Here is a 15,255-nt window from a genome sequence, read left to right as displayed (position 1 = left end):
ACTGTATGAGAAAGTTATGACTAAAATACTGACTAAAACAAAACAGTACGACTACTGTGAGCTAAAAATTTCAGCAAGCAACTAAGACTAAAATTAAATGTAAAATTCTTGTCAAAATTAACACTGATTGCACTGTGGTTTGCCCCTGTGGGAATGTGACACGACTCGTACCTGGCAAAGTCGAGGTCAGCCTCCCTGGACATGGTGATGTTGGTCAGGTTCTGTTGGAGGACAAAGATGTTCCTGCACATTTTCTTGATGCCAGACTCACTGATCCTCTTGAAGTACTGGGCCCCGTTAATTAGAATACAGGAGATCAGATGACCCAGACCTAGCGAGAGCGAAAACAATGGTTGTCCGATCAACACAGAGAAGGATCAAAAGAGAGTGGCGCATAAAAAACAGAGAGCGTCCGTGCTGACCTTCAAATATGTACTGGAACTTGTGCTGCTGCAGGGCGGCCCCCATGGCCTCCTCTATGGCTGAGATGTCCTTGTTCAGTTTGACCACCAACGGGTCGTAGTCCATGCTCTCCACGTTAGCAACGATGGCATAATTGCCCTGCTTAGTCAGGGGGATCAGGTAATGGAAACAATGCACCCTGGGTTGAGACATTGGAGGGTAGAGAAGTTGAGGGACATAAAAGAAAAAGTGGAAAATTAGACTCTGAGGAGTGTTTATGCCGCTGCTGATACGCTGAAATCAACTGTGACCTGTGCTGAGTTTCAAAACATTACCAAGAACGAGAAGGAAACGAAAGAGAAAGAGGCGAATAAGTATTAGGAGGGCAGTGAGTATTTTCTCTTCTAAAGCCCCACTTTCATGTATACCTACTCCAAGACCTATAATTGAAATAGAAATCATCATGTTTAGAGTGCTCATAACACAATATGTCCACTTATTCAGTTAGTACAACATCGCTTCTGGATAATATTCACCCAGGAAGTCTGATAGTCTCCTGTAGAGTGCTGAATATAGTACGTTGTACAACTCTTGGAGGTACAAAAAGACATAACATCGCGTAAATTTACAACCTAAAGCCTCAGACAGAAAGTCCTCTGCCTTGGGTCTTGTATTGAAATACAACAGGATAAGGATTTCTGTGAGGTTCCTTCAAACCATGGGGTCCTCATGTGCAAATACAAAAGCATTTAATTCATATTTTTGTCTGTACACCTTAAATACTGTATTCTCGATTTTTCAGAATTATTCTTACCTATTTTTTCTTCTTAACCCATAATTTCTCCGCTGGAAAAAGCAGCTCCAACGCAGTAATTGTAGGTTAAGAACCTTGCTCAAGGATTTTTCTTTTCACTTTCCTCGGCCATATTTTTCTTGGCTGGTTCATTCATACATTTGTAAATGGGTTCATCATTTAGTGCCAAGAATGAGGCTGATTTAACTTTTGCAAGAAACCCAATGTCAGAACATGTCAGAATGTTCAAATAACATTTTTTTATTCTTTGTACTTTTGGATCACTGTTAAGTATGATTCTACTTTTAGGCTCAAATAAAAAATAACTAGAACCTTGAGAAGCTGGTTTGTCCATGCTAACATTTTAAGCCCACGCAATCTTGAGGGTAACGAGTTACACTACTTAGATTACTTTTTTGTTGCAACAAGTACCATAATGTGTTAGTTTTGCAAGATCTACAGCTGCCTGGTCTGTCACCTGATCCCAGGGTGACTTTTTTTTTATATTTGACACAAAGGCAAACATACAATCTCAGAGCCAAAAGACACCGAAATCAAGGATTAGAGACAGAGAAACTGGCGTGACCAGGTTTTCGCAAATGATTTCTGCAGATGAAAGGGCTTGTTTTGCCATGTCTAAAATAATGTCAGAGTAGGGTCTGAACACAAATTGAAATCAAATAACCACTCATATTTTGTTTTTTGATACAGCACCCGTTTCTGAAAGGAAAATCCACAAAATCAAAAGATTAAAAGAAAAAAGAAAAAGATTTTTATTTCCTCTCATCAGTAAAATAATATACACATTTTAAATACTTTATAAAAGACGGTCTGGAGATATTAATCCTCAATTTGCAGAATTTCTTGTTGGCCCAAAGAAAATCTCATGTGACCCACCTGCGGAGTGACTGCTGTAAAATAAAGTTAGTAATTAATGGCAGTAACTTTGTAATGTAGTAAGTTACTTTTAAAAATAAGGTTCCCCAACACTGTGCTGATAATAGTACATCTAAGTGGTATATCTTTAATATTATTTTTATGGCTGCAGTGGGTTGAGGAGGTGAATTTAAACATATCCTTTAACAAGACGATACTTTTCTCTGTCCATTTAAATTTGTACATCTTGGTCTGAGGTCGTTTAGGTGCATAGAAGGCTCATTTCTGTCTAGACATAAGGAGTCAATACTCTCATAATTCCATAATCACAGTGCCCTGAGCAGAAAGGTATAAAATGATACGGGTGAATGTCTTTTCCCCCTAAGGCGAAGCCAACAACTACACTGCATTTTCAATGCCTCCATCTCACTCCCTTATCTCTCTATTCAATCATTTCTTGCACTTAGCTATTGTATCTCCCTTCTTTAACCCCCACCATCACTTTAACCTCACTCATCTCTCTTCCTCCCTCCCTTCCTCGCCTCCTGCTCTCTCTCTTCCTCATGGCTTCATTTAGCTGGTACCACTATCAGGGGAAATTCGCTAGATGGGGAGAGTCAATGGAGTGTAGCATATAGCTAGACATCAGCCTCAGGGAGGGTTTTCTACTGAAATCATAAACAATATTGCATAAGCTACACAATAGTCTACAGGGAAATAGTGCTACATGGAGGAAGGGAAGGAAGGAAAGAGAGAGAGACGATGGAGGACTATTAGTGGTTGTGTGGGGTGAGAAAGTATATGGTGTGGTAAATTAACTTGAATATTGACATTCAAACCACACAGGCAAGACATGGTACAAATTCTTGAAGTTGAATTTGAGTACAGGTGTGATGCCACTGATACTTTTTGTCCACATGATTTAATGGCATGTCCTCTAAGCTTGTGTGGTATGATCCTGGTAACTGGGTGGTAAATGATATAAAGTCATACTGCTGCTGCCAGAAAACAAAGGGGGCAATTGTTTTCTTTCTGTGTGCTAACCTTAAAGAAATCAGTTAGAAAAATATTTTTCTACTATAATATGAACTACTGTCTGAACTGTCTGTCTTGACTAAAAACTGGATATAGTTCACCTGCAGAACAGCTAATAAACAAATGTCTTAAATGTGACAGGATAATTAGACCTGTAATTTAAAAATGTGTATTTTCCCATTTAGAACTAAAGGACCAGTGTGTAGGATTTAGTGGAATCTAGTGGTTAGCTTCCAGATTGCAACCAACTGGCCTTCCTCTCACCCTCCAAGCATGTAGGAAAAACTGTGGTGGCTATAAATGTCAAGAAATTAAGTGCTGACTTAGTGCGAGTGAAAAGCTTTAACATTAGTTAATTCAGTAGATGAAGGGAAATTAACTGATTCATGCACCACTTTTAAAATAACATACTTTTAATCTTTGGGCTCTGGCAAAGGTATCAAGTATTTTCAAGTCACTGAATTGGTAACTTGAATCTGACTTGCGTTCGAGTAATGTGAATCCACTCCACAACTCTCTTAAACCTGAAAAAACATACTTCTGCCATATTCTGCCAGCTGAGCCCCCTAAATCTTATACACCGAACCTTTAAAAATGTAAAATTTGTTTTAACAAATAAAAGCAGCATCCTGAACATTAATGGTTTTAACACTGACTTGACTTGAAGGGTAATAGGAGCATGATAAGATAAATCTAACAATACCATAAACTGTAAAACTTCTGTGTGTGGTTCTGCACAATATGGTAAAAATCTTATTTTTTCATATTCACCAATTGTGAGAATGATAATTTTTGTGTCACAATTCTTACTTTTATGACAAAAGAAACAATTACAATCATGATGATGTGACTTTTTTTGGGGGGGGTGTGTACTAAACAAAAATGTTTTCTTACAATATTTGCAGGCTGAGGCATTTCTGCAGCACTACAGTACTTCATTATAATGCTGTTTTGTCACACATTTTTCCTTTATCAAAAACTCGCAGCTTTCTTTTCTACAGTTTCTGTAAGGTGCAGGTGAGTTTCTGTCTCCTGCATACCTGACCTCCAGGTGCAATACCAGGAGACAGCGGTCGGCGATGTCCTGGAAGCCCTTGGACAGGTCACTCAGGGTCTGGAGGATCTGCTCCCTGCTCCGTTCACTCTCACCAGTTCCTTGGCTGTCTGCTGAGCACGGAGATGCACCTGGATGGACACAACAGACAGGAGGACATTAACAAACAAAACTGGACCAAACAGTGGGAGAAGTAGAGAGAAGAGGGACCATCCTTTAACTGAGGGAACTAGGATAAAGTTTCCCTGCCTGGATGCTGCTGAGGACTGCTTGAGCGGGTTATTAAAGCATCGCACACTTCCTGAGTCCTTCAACATGTTCTTGTACTTTCTTCTCGCCACTTGTGCTGAGACAGCAGGAGCATGTGTCAGTGCACTGCATTGTAAACCACACAAAAGACTTGTGTGCACGCGCGTGTGTGTGCGCGCGCGTGTGTGTGTGCGCGCGTGTGTGTGTGTGTGTGTGTGTGTGCGTGTGTGTGTGAAAAGAGAGAGAGAGGCAGAGAGCACAAGAGCATGATGAGTGTATATAAATTCAGCCCGGTGTAGATCAATGGCCATAAATTAGCAAGGGGAGGAAAGGGAGAGAAATTGGCCCCGTCAGTCATATGTAAGTCTATTTGGTCAATGAGGCGAGTGTTTGTGTGTTTGTGTGTGTGTGTGTGTGTGTGTTTGTGTGTGTGCGTGTGCGTGTACGAAGAGTGACTGTTGAGCAGGAGAATGCAGGGGTCCACGATCGATGTGCCGCAGTCAAAGCCAGCTCCCCAGTTACTCTTCCTGCCCTTCCGAAGGTCACACATGCATGCACGCAGGCACGCAAACACACACACACAGTGAGGGACAGAGTGGCAGCAAGTCTAAGCGAAGGCCAGAGTAACTTGTTCGTTTGTCTTCCACATCTCTGACTGATAGTTTTAACTGATATTTCCCCAGACAAAAGTGAGACACAAGTATTTCGCTTCAAAGTTGTTGGTTTCATTATTCTCACATGGGTTCATTCGCACAACAGATTCTGTGTGAAATTTCCTCTGACCTGAACAATTTTTAAAAATATTTCTGTATTCATTACTTCTTACTTTCCTTCTTACTTGGTAATGTAGCTAAAATGCAAAAGTCTGCTGGATTAGTTTATGTGTAGTTGTATAAAATGGAAAAATAACTGTAGCTGCCATTAGCTAGTCCGTTGAGTTCGCTGTGCAGCTAGCAATCCTATCAGCTGACTTGAGTTTGCGTGGACTGGAGCTTGGATCACCGGGGAGGGGGAGAGGGGGAGATGGGTAAGGGATTTTCAGGTTTTTAGCTCTGACTAAGACTCTGACTCCAGGGACTACAAAAATAGAGCAGGTGGGGACAGGAGAGGCATGAAGCCGAGAGGAACACGAGAGAAGGAGTTTCATCAGTAGTGGTGAATTATTATTGGACAAGAATACAGTATGTTTACATCTAATTCTGTGAATTAAGGTTTATGTTGACAAATTCAGAGCTGGTGATTCTTGGAAGAGTTCTTAAAGAACCATTTGTCATCAGATGAAGAACAACAACCAAAGTTGTTTACATGACATTCTTTCCTGTCACCAAACTGCTCCTGATGCTGATATCAAAGTTAAACTGAAAGCTTGAAACTTTATTTCAAAGGAGAATAACTTGATATATCCTCTACTTTAATAAGGCCAACTGAAGACTAACACCTTATTATACACATATTTCTACACTGTTCGAAATCATAACACCCGTAATTCCTTGCTGCCTGACATGGTGAGCGCTTCTGTGTGCTCATGTTTGCACATTTTGTACATAGTGGTGAATATATGCTTCTGTCCCTACTGATACAGTTACTTTAAATTAACCCCTGATAAGATAAAAGAACACTGGCCTTGGCAAACGGCAGTGAGGTACGTGCCGCGGCCATCCAATCAACAAAGCAAACACACTCCGGGGCGTGATTTGACATCTGTGTGGCAGCTGCTCTTATGGCCTGACATTTAGAGATAAAGGCTAGAGATTGTATTTCTTATTAAAGGTGTGCATGTGACGTGTAGGGGCTGTGCGTATGTAGAGGTGATAAAGGTATGTATTGTATGTATGAACTTCCTTGCTAATTAACTGTCTTCTTGAGTAAACCTCTCGATAATGTGCGTGTGTGGGAGGACACTGCAGAGCAGAGTCATTTGCAGCAGCTGCAGGCAGCTTACACTGTAACAGAGCGCTTCAAAGGAAAGTCCTGCAATGGAGAGACTTTGACTTTGGTTTAAATTGAACAAATAAACAGTCAGACTTTGGAAAAGTTGTTGCCGTGTTATATTAGTTCTCACCTGTTTGTATTTCTATATTTTTAACTGTAAGTTGTTTTAAATTTCTGCAATTGCTTTGGCAATGTAAGCGTCCATTTCCCATGCCAATAAAGCCCCTTGGGATTGAATTTAAAAGTTTATTGTTAACAGTCAGCTAAAAACAGTACAGTTAACAAAAAATAATCAAAAGTTTTGCAGCATCAAAATGTTCTGTCCCTTCTCACTTCTCGCTCCACAAAGTTGTAAGTAAACCCCAAATTATGAGCCTTCCTTTCCTCTTCTTTCCTTCCCTAATCAGTTTTATTGTTACCACAGCCACAACCACCAACGTGAGTTGCGAGGTAATTAGGAGGTAGGGTGGCTGACATTTTAGGCTTATAATTAGTCTTTATTTTGCTGTTAATCTGACTATTTCTCCTGAAACCAGTGAGAGAACAAAACCAAAACTGTCTCAACTCTACAGAGTAGTTTAATGGGGCACAGATCTGTGAGTTTGGTTGCATATTTGGATTTTTAAAAAATATACAGGGTTTTCCCAAAAACAGTGCACTGACTAAAAAAAATAATCAGTCATCATCCCTCTCAATCCTCACCCACAATCCACCTGCACCGACAGAGACTCCACCCTCCGCCTGTACCTCCTTATTGTCTCATTATTTTGCTGTACTCTTCACGAACCGGAAACACAGTATGTTGACTCAGTGCATAAATCCATGTATCTACACGTGGCTGCTTCTGAGTCGCAAGGATTAGATCTTTAGGTTGGCAATATCGATATTAATCCAACTAAATGAGCCACTGGAACAACAAACAAGATTGGTCTTCAGAAAAAAATCCACAATGATTTCTCAAGGGAGCAGAGCATAATGACATTAATTGACTTCATTTGATTGCATTTAGTGGATGTTGTTTATTCTCCCTGGTCACCTTATCAGATCATTAATAGATACAGAATGCAGTGCTGAAACACAATACTGCCACTCAAACTAAAAGTCACAATTACAAGAATATTACCTATACAGCTGAGTAACCTGAAGGCAGCATTTAATGAGCTGTGTCTGTGTTTCTCAGTGGGGGTACTAGACTTTTTGAAATGGCCGATATATTCCCCTTCATTTTTTGAAAGCATGATTTGTTAAAATGTTCTTAAAAATAGCTTGCACCGAGAAAGGGTAACTAACAAACGAGAACACCCACAGTTGTATTATGAGTCATAATTGGTTTAACTTGACTCATGAACTTTCTGTGATGTTAAAGTTTGCAGCATTGAAACAACAAGGCAGTTTTCTCATAACTTTAGCCAAAGCTGTTAATTTTATTCCTTCAGTAGTTTCTATTTTTATCATGTATTAGAGCATGGATATTAGATATTGCTGAGCTAACATGAACTGGTGCTTTTACAGTAGATGTGATATAGGCATCATCTGATTGGCTGACATGGTGATGCAGCTGTGGATGAGATGGATAACGTGTGCTATCAATTTTGTTTAACAGTTTATTTTCAGTTTAATTTTTTTCTGACAAGCTATAATTATCTAATTTTACTTCATACTGATTCCCTTGTTATATTGTCTAAAAATGCATATCTTGAAGATAATAAAAAAAACAGTTTATTCTTAGTATTTCTATTTTCAGTGGAATCACTTGCTGCAGAAAACTGCCTTACAACAGATGAAAACCAAGGAAATAGATTTGTGCTTAAAACGTAGCAGTAAAACATATACAAGATGGCGCTGTGCTACGACGATTTGCTACGAGCTGCTTTCGCCTCGATGCCGTTTTGCAAAAAGAAATCCCAAAACATTATTAAGGACACCAGCCGCCCTGCTCATGTTCTGTTCTCATTCCATCCATCTAAAAAACTGGAGCATCAAATCACACAACACCCGTCACAGTAGTAGTTACTTTCCACAGTCACTTTTCTAAACAGCTGACAGATTTGCACCACACATTGTTGAGTCATAATGTATTGTGTAATGAGTATAGAAAAATCTTGTGCATGTACTCACTCGCAATGTTGTGTTCACATTGTGTGCTTATCCTCATGTTGCATGTTATGTTAAGGCAGAGAGAGCCAACCGTCATTGTATTTTTAATACACGACAATAAAGTTGAACTTGAACTTGAAGCTACTGAATCTAAACAGGCACAGCGCCCTTTTTTTTTTTTTTTTTTTTCTGGTCTTTGTTTAAAGGGGGTAAATTATTGAAAAAAATTTAAGAACCACTTATCTAAGATGTTACTACATATGTAAAATAATGGTAACAACATCAACAAGTGTTTGGTGAAGCTAGCAGTGTACTGACTGTTAGATATAAGGATATAAAACTGTCACTTTGTGCTTCCATAAAGTTGAACCTAAAGCACCAGACAAAAACAAAATACAATTTAACTGGCATTGATCATTTTGAGATCATTTTGCTCTCAGTGTCTCTTTTCCTTCTCTTTGCTTGTCTTGTGTGTGAGAGCAAGAGCATTTCACTTGCTCTGCCTGTGGGAGTGTTTTCCCTTCAACTATGTGTCTATTTGCACTTACTGTACGCGTGTGTGTGTGTGTGTGTGTGCGTGTGTGTTAGAAAGTGACTCGAAGGCTTCTGTTTCCTCTCATGTGCATTACACTCACTCACTTTGGCAGCAGAAAGGGAAAAAAAAGGGCTCGCTGTGGCACACACTGCTGGAGGTCTCTCCAGGGGGTGTCCGTGGAACACACACACACACTCGCGCAGACACACATGCGGGAAACACAGACACACACGGATTCCTGCCGCCCCTGCTTTGATGATGCGAGGGAGGCGTCACAGCATGGGGGGCACCATTAGAGTCAGGGACAGACGGGCGAAAGGAGACGACTCATTGGTCCTGACTGACAACTTTTTTCTTTATGCTGATTAAATTTGAGGATATGTATGTGGCGTGTCGTGTATCTATTTATGCACTCATGTGTAGGCATGCATCTATGTGTGTGTGTTGCGCTTATCCAATTATTTTCGAATCCCATCTAAGAGAAACGTCTGTTGCTTGCCATCTGCAGAAGATGAGGGTGGCAGACATTAAGGGACAAGATCACTGATGGAATTCACATTCAGCAGGCAGACTCACACATACATGGACAGTTCATATTAACACAAATCCAATCTTGCACTCTTTGACCTGTACGCCATCGAAGGAATAAACAACACAAGAAAACAATATGACTTGACACTTTCCGTGGCACTGACAAATACAGATGCTTAATATTTGATACAAATCATGATCTGTTTTGTTTAAAAAGTACACCCTACCCCTCGACAGAAAAGAGAAATGGAGAGAAAATGGAGAAAGATAAGCAAAGGACAGTATCCTGCAGGGGTGGAGTGATGAATGATTCATAAATGACTGACTGAGTAAGAGAGAAGAGGAGTTATTAATTATTTTGCTGCCTCTGGTAGAGGATGAACATCTGCACACAGGGATGTGAACTTCTGTCCAGAGAGAAAGTGTGAAAATGAGGGGGGAAGAGGGAGATTAAAATTGAGAATTTGACTGAAATATTTTGATCCAAATCCCCCAGACCGCCTGATGGTAACTTCTAATGACAGAAAATGAAAACACGCTACACATTTTTTGACAGACAGAAATAAAAACCCTCATGGATGAAATAAAAGACAATATTTCAGCGAGTGAAAACACATCATCATCTCCCACCGCAACTAGTCCCCCAGGCCTGTGCAGTGAATATGAATGTGTTCTTAGTCAACTCGCCTTGTTAAATGGAGTCAAGTAAAAAAAATCATCGCTAAAGGGAAGACCTACACTCACCATAGTCAAGGTTAGAAAAGTGTATTCTATAAGCCCAGCAGAGTAACCACTGAAGAGAGGAGGAACTTACTCCCACGAGGACAGCGCATAGCTATCGTCTACACCCTACAGCAAAGACTAGAGGCCTGTTTCTAAGCACCTAATGATGGTCTGGACATGAACACTCGCATCTGCACACTTTAAGCCATATCAAACCACTAATACAGAATTTTACCAATAGTTGCTGCATATGACTCAGCCGCTCCCGAGTGCAGCCCATGAATTAGAGTGGATGCTGGTTAAGAAAGAAAGAAACAGTTTTATCCACCAAAACACCAGAGGGCAGATACTGAAAATGTTGAGCGTGTATTGACATCACAATGACATCACCTTACGGACTGTACGAGCAAACTATCAAACTCAACAGTGAGGCTTCGGAAAGGAATATCACACTCATATTCTGAATAGAGGATTTAGATTATTAGTCTTTATGCCATTCAAAGTAGACTTTCGATGAGCCATGAGATTGTGAAATGATGGCATGTGTTCCTGTAGAAACCATAAGTTCATATGAGATCAACCTTGTTCTAAGAAAAACATGTTTTATTCAGAATGTCATGGAGAAGTGCTAGAAAATCCACAATCCTAAAATGTAACAGCGACATCTAGTCTCTGCAGGGCTGCAGAGAACAAATCAGCAAACTTAGCAAAACTGCTACTACAAAATGCAAATATAATTTTTTGTCAGTGTTTGTATTGTGTTAGTTTGTGTCTGTGATACGTCTGTTCAGAACATTGTTGTTTATGTTGTTAGTATTTTTGTGCCGGTCTGTAGTTTTAACCATGAGTGAGGAGGAGGGAGGCTCTTGCTTTATTTTAGACCAGCTGTTACTTTTCTGTAGGACCAGCTGTATATCGCCAGTGTGACTGCAAGCACAGGTCCAGCACTGAACGTTGTGAAAGGATGAACAAAGCTGCTAATATTTCTTAGTTTCTTATCAGAAAATTATATTAAAACATATCCCGGTTCAGTCGGTTGGTGTACGCACACCGACTCGGACAGCATTTCAGACTGCAGGTCCGTGTTCTGTACACAAAGATTCAACACGGTTGCCAGACACACCAGACAAACATTATTGAAAGTGTCTAAAATTCATACATACCCATACAAGAGTCAAAAAAAATTGTCTGTCATGCTGACATTGCCCGTCAGGTGTGTGTGTGTGTTGTTGGGTAAATATTGTCAGAGTGGATTGGAAGTCCAGTGCTGCAACCAGATGGGTGATAAGACCCTTTCTGCAGCCACCTTCACGGCCAATCACCATCAGTGGTCTGTCTGCATACACATACGCACTCAGACATTCTTATCAATCTGACACATACACACGTACAGATATCCAAACAGAGACGCATAAAGCTGCATGTGCACACACACACACACACACACACACACACACACACACACCCACACGCGCACACACACACACACACACACACACACACACACACACACACACACACACACACACACACACACACACACACACACAATCGAATTAAGATTCAGCAGCATGAGGAAGGTGAAGGGGTCAAATGTGCATGCTATTTTCACGTTATCTTTCATACTTCAGAGGATAGACGTGTGTGTCACTACACATCCTGCAGGATTCAATCACACAGGAAGGTGACCAAACCAAACGTCCACTGCAGAGATCACCCAGCCATGGACAGAATCTACCAGAAACCTTCACACTTGAAGAAAAGAGAGAACAATGTTCACAGTGCCACTATGAGGAAAGAAAGAAGGCAGGCAAAAGGAAAGGAAAGAAAGAAACATCGAGACAGAAAGAAAGAAATACGAAGAAAGATTGAAGCAAGAAAGTAAGAAAGAGGACTGAAAGAAAGAAAAAGCAAAAAGAGGGAGAGGAAAATGAGTTGTTCATACCTGACTGCTTCTGTAATATAAAATCCAATTTGGAGAGGCATAGACGTGAGGCGGGGGGGTGGAGGATGAGATAAGGTGGGGTCCTTTTTCCCTGCCGTACCCTTGTCCCATCTTACACAGTGCATGTACACACACACGTGCGCACACGCACACACTAACACCCACAGCAACACACACGTAGTCCGTCATCAGCTCGGCAAACACTAAATAATGAACAATACGGAGGCTGTCCCAGCATGATAAGTGACTGCCCTATCCTTCCCATTAGTGCCACCCGCCAGAATTAATGATAATTATGTCACGTCCCTTCCCGTACTTTTATTGAATTCTTATCTATGAATAAACGAAGAAAGCTGGCGTCAGAGTGAGAGGGAAGGGAAGTTTAAAAAGAGATAGTGACAAAGTCAAGCCCAAATAAGAATATCTGAAAATTCTCATTTAATTATTTTATGTCTAAAAGAAAAGTTGTGATACGGAACATCAAAATAGTGCAAGTTCAATGAGCAATCAGAGGTCTGAAGCTAGAGAGTTGTGACAATCACTGATAAGGGCTGAAGGCCTCTCTCTATCCCTCTAGGAAAGGTGCATAATTTACCAGAGCTCCGCCAGAGGACCAAGATACTGCAGTGAACACAGCTAAGTTTCTCCAGAGTACTGTAACACAATAAACTACAGAGGTGAATGAAAGAGCTGTAGAAATAGGCGGTGGAAAACACAAATTCTGCGGGTTGAAACTGAATCCAGTGCTATGTAAAGCTGATTTATGACAAATAAAAACAAAATGTCTGTCAAATCTCTAAATGCAGATCAGCAGAATCAACACAACCGTGCTCTGACATTTGAGCCTTTTAAGAAAAACATAATCTTCAAGGGCGTTATCTTGTCAAGACTGATAAGATATTACCCATGCAACTCTAGAGATTCAGCTTGATGACATTTTAAATATTGAATGAGCTTATTAGAAAGACATAAACAACAACAACATGACTTTTGCATGAGACTGAGAAAATTAAGTCTGACATCTGTTTATGCTGCAAGTGTTTGGGGGGAAGTTTTTCTACTGCACATCTAGTTTTGATGGATTAATGATGATAATTACAAAATAAGAGACGACTACTACAGGCCGCAGTCCAAAAACACCTCTAAAACTGGTTAGGCTGCATTTTCCTTTTTCTTCTTGATTACCGCATGACATTATGACAGTTCAAACCTGATGCTCTAGTCATGTGATAGTCAAGTTGTTATGGTTAAGCTCTTGGTACTGCATAAGGTTTTTGACCCGAGCGATAAGTGAATAATAAGTGTAGCTTTTTACACTTCTTGCGTGTGTGTATTTTTGGGGGACTTTACTGTATATATTCACTAAATGTTTCTTTCCTCTTTAAGTACAACTACAATTACAAAAAAGTCGGGATACTGTGTAAAACTAAAATAAAAACAGAATGAAATGATCTGCAAACCATGTTCGACTTGTATTCAACTGAAAGACATTTAATGTTAAAACCGCTAAACTTCTATTCTGAATTTGATGCCTGCAAAACATCTTTAAAAAGTTGGGACAGGGGAAACAAAAGACTGAAAAAGATGTGTAATGCTCTAAAACACCTGTTAGCAACATTTCAAAGGCACAGGTTAACTGGTAGCAAGTGATAATATCGTGATTGGGTATAAAAGATGCATCCTTGGCTCAATAATTCACAAGCATAGATGGGGCGAGGTTCACCACTTTGTGAAAAAAACACAGAAATGAAGGATTTCACCATCTACAGTCTATAACATCAATAAAATATTCAGAAAATCCAGAGAAATGTGTACACACAAGGTGCAAGTCCAAAAATGCCCTCAGGCGGCACTGCATTAGAAACTGTATTATAACACACACAATAGTATAAAGGATACTACATGGACTTGGAAACACAGCTTGTTGCTGCATCTACAAATGCAAGTTAAGACTGCTATGCAAAGAGAAAGCCACACATCAACTTCTAGAAACACTGCGGACTTCTCCTGGGCCCGAGATCATCTGAGATGGACTGACACAAAGTGGAAAAAGTCTGCTGTGGTCTGAGGAGTCCACATTTCAGATTTCAGAAATCACGGACATCGTATCCAGTACCATCCAGATTGTTACCAGCGCTAACTTCAAAAGCCAGCTTGTGTGATGGTATGGGGGTGTGTTAGTGCCCACGGCATGACTAACTGTTACATCTGTGAAAGCACCATTAATCCTTTTTAATGTTTTGGAGCAACATTTGCTATTTTTAGCAAGACAACGCCAAGACATATTCTGCACTTGTTACAATAGCGTGGCTCCATAGTAAAACAGTGCAGATGCTAGAGCGGCCTCCATGCAGTCCAGACCTGTCTCCCATTGAAAATGTGTGGTGCATTATGAAGTGCAAAATATGACAACAGAGGCCCAACAGAGACTTCAAAAATTAGTGCCCTCAGTTCCCAAATGTTTACGGCCATCAAATTCAGAATGAGTGTATATTTACTAAATAATATATATTATATTATACTTGTATTGTAATATCTTGGACACACACTTGTAAGGTGTGTCTCTGAATTTATTTCATGTCTGAACAAGGGCTATACATGGTGGTATACTAATAAATGTTCATGGGAGCCTTATCCGGTATGCAGTCTATATTTTTTCTTTTATGGCGGTACAAAAACAAACGTGACTGTACAATAAGAGTCGTTAACAGCAGTAATAACTCCTTGATTGCAATCACATGATTATAATAAAAAGAAATGGACTTGAAGAGAATATTACATGCTAGAATCTTTAATAGGAGATTAAACATGTCCTCAAAGTGATAATGAGGATAAAAACACTACTATAATGATTAGTGATTATAAGGCCTACTTATAGACAATGTGTTGGATGGAAACACAGACAGCTCATTTTAATCAGTGATTAATGATATAAAAGTGATGACTGCGCAGGGAATGTATGAAATGCTTTTAAGAGTCCTGATTAGGGTAGGCATTTATGCGTGCACAGTTCGCAGAGGCACAGCCAAGGATAATGAGTGTATGTGTGTGTAAAGTGCTCTTTGACAACTCCAGTGGAGAAG

At 40.1% G+C, this 15,255-nt stretch overlaps 1 protein-coding gene across 1 annotated transcript in view; it reads right to left on the bottom strand.

The window, feature by feature from the left end:
* The window catches only part of exoc4 (exocyst complex component 4), a 153,606-nt gene that overhangs the window by 17,050 nt on the left and 121,301 nt on the right, over positions 1–15,255 (bottom strand). Inside the window, exons 17-19 of the mRNA XM_084710580.1 lie at positions 4,147–4,291; positions 423–601; positions 172–331 (exon numbers count right to left, since the gene is read on the bottom strand). Coding sequence (XP_084566706.1) covers positions 172–331; positions 423–601; positions 4,147–4,291 — 484 coding nt within the window. The remainder of the gene's footprint in view (positions 1–171; positions 332–422; positions 602–4,146; positions 4,292–15,255) is intronic.

This window comes from Lutjanus erythropterus, chromosome 22 (assembly GCF_056507025.1).
Source record: "Lutjanus erythropterus isolate fLutEry1 chromosome 22, fLutEry1.hap2, whole genome shotgun sequence".
Lineage (NCBI taxonomy): Eukaryota > Metazoa > Chordata > Actinopteri > Lutjaniformes > Lutjanidae > Lutjanus > Lutjanus erythropterus.
This window is presented reverse-complemented; position numbering and strand designations above follow the sequence as displayed.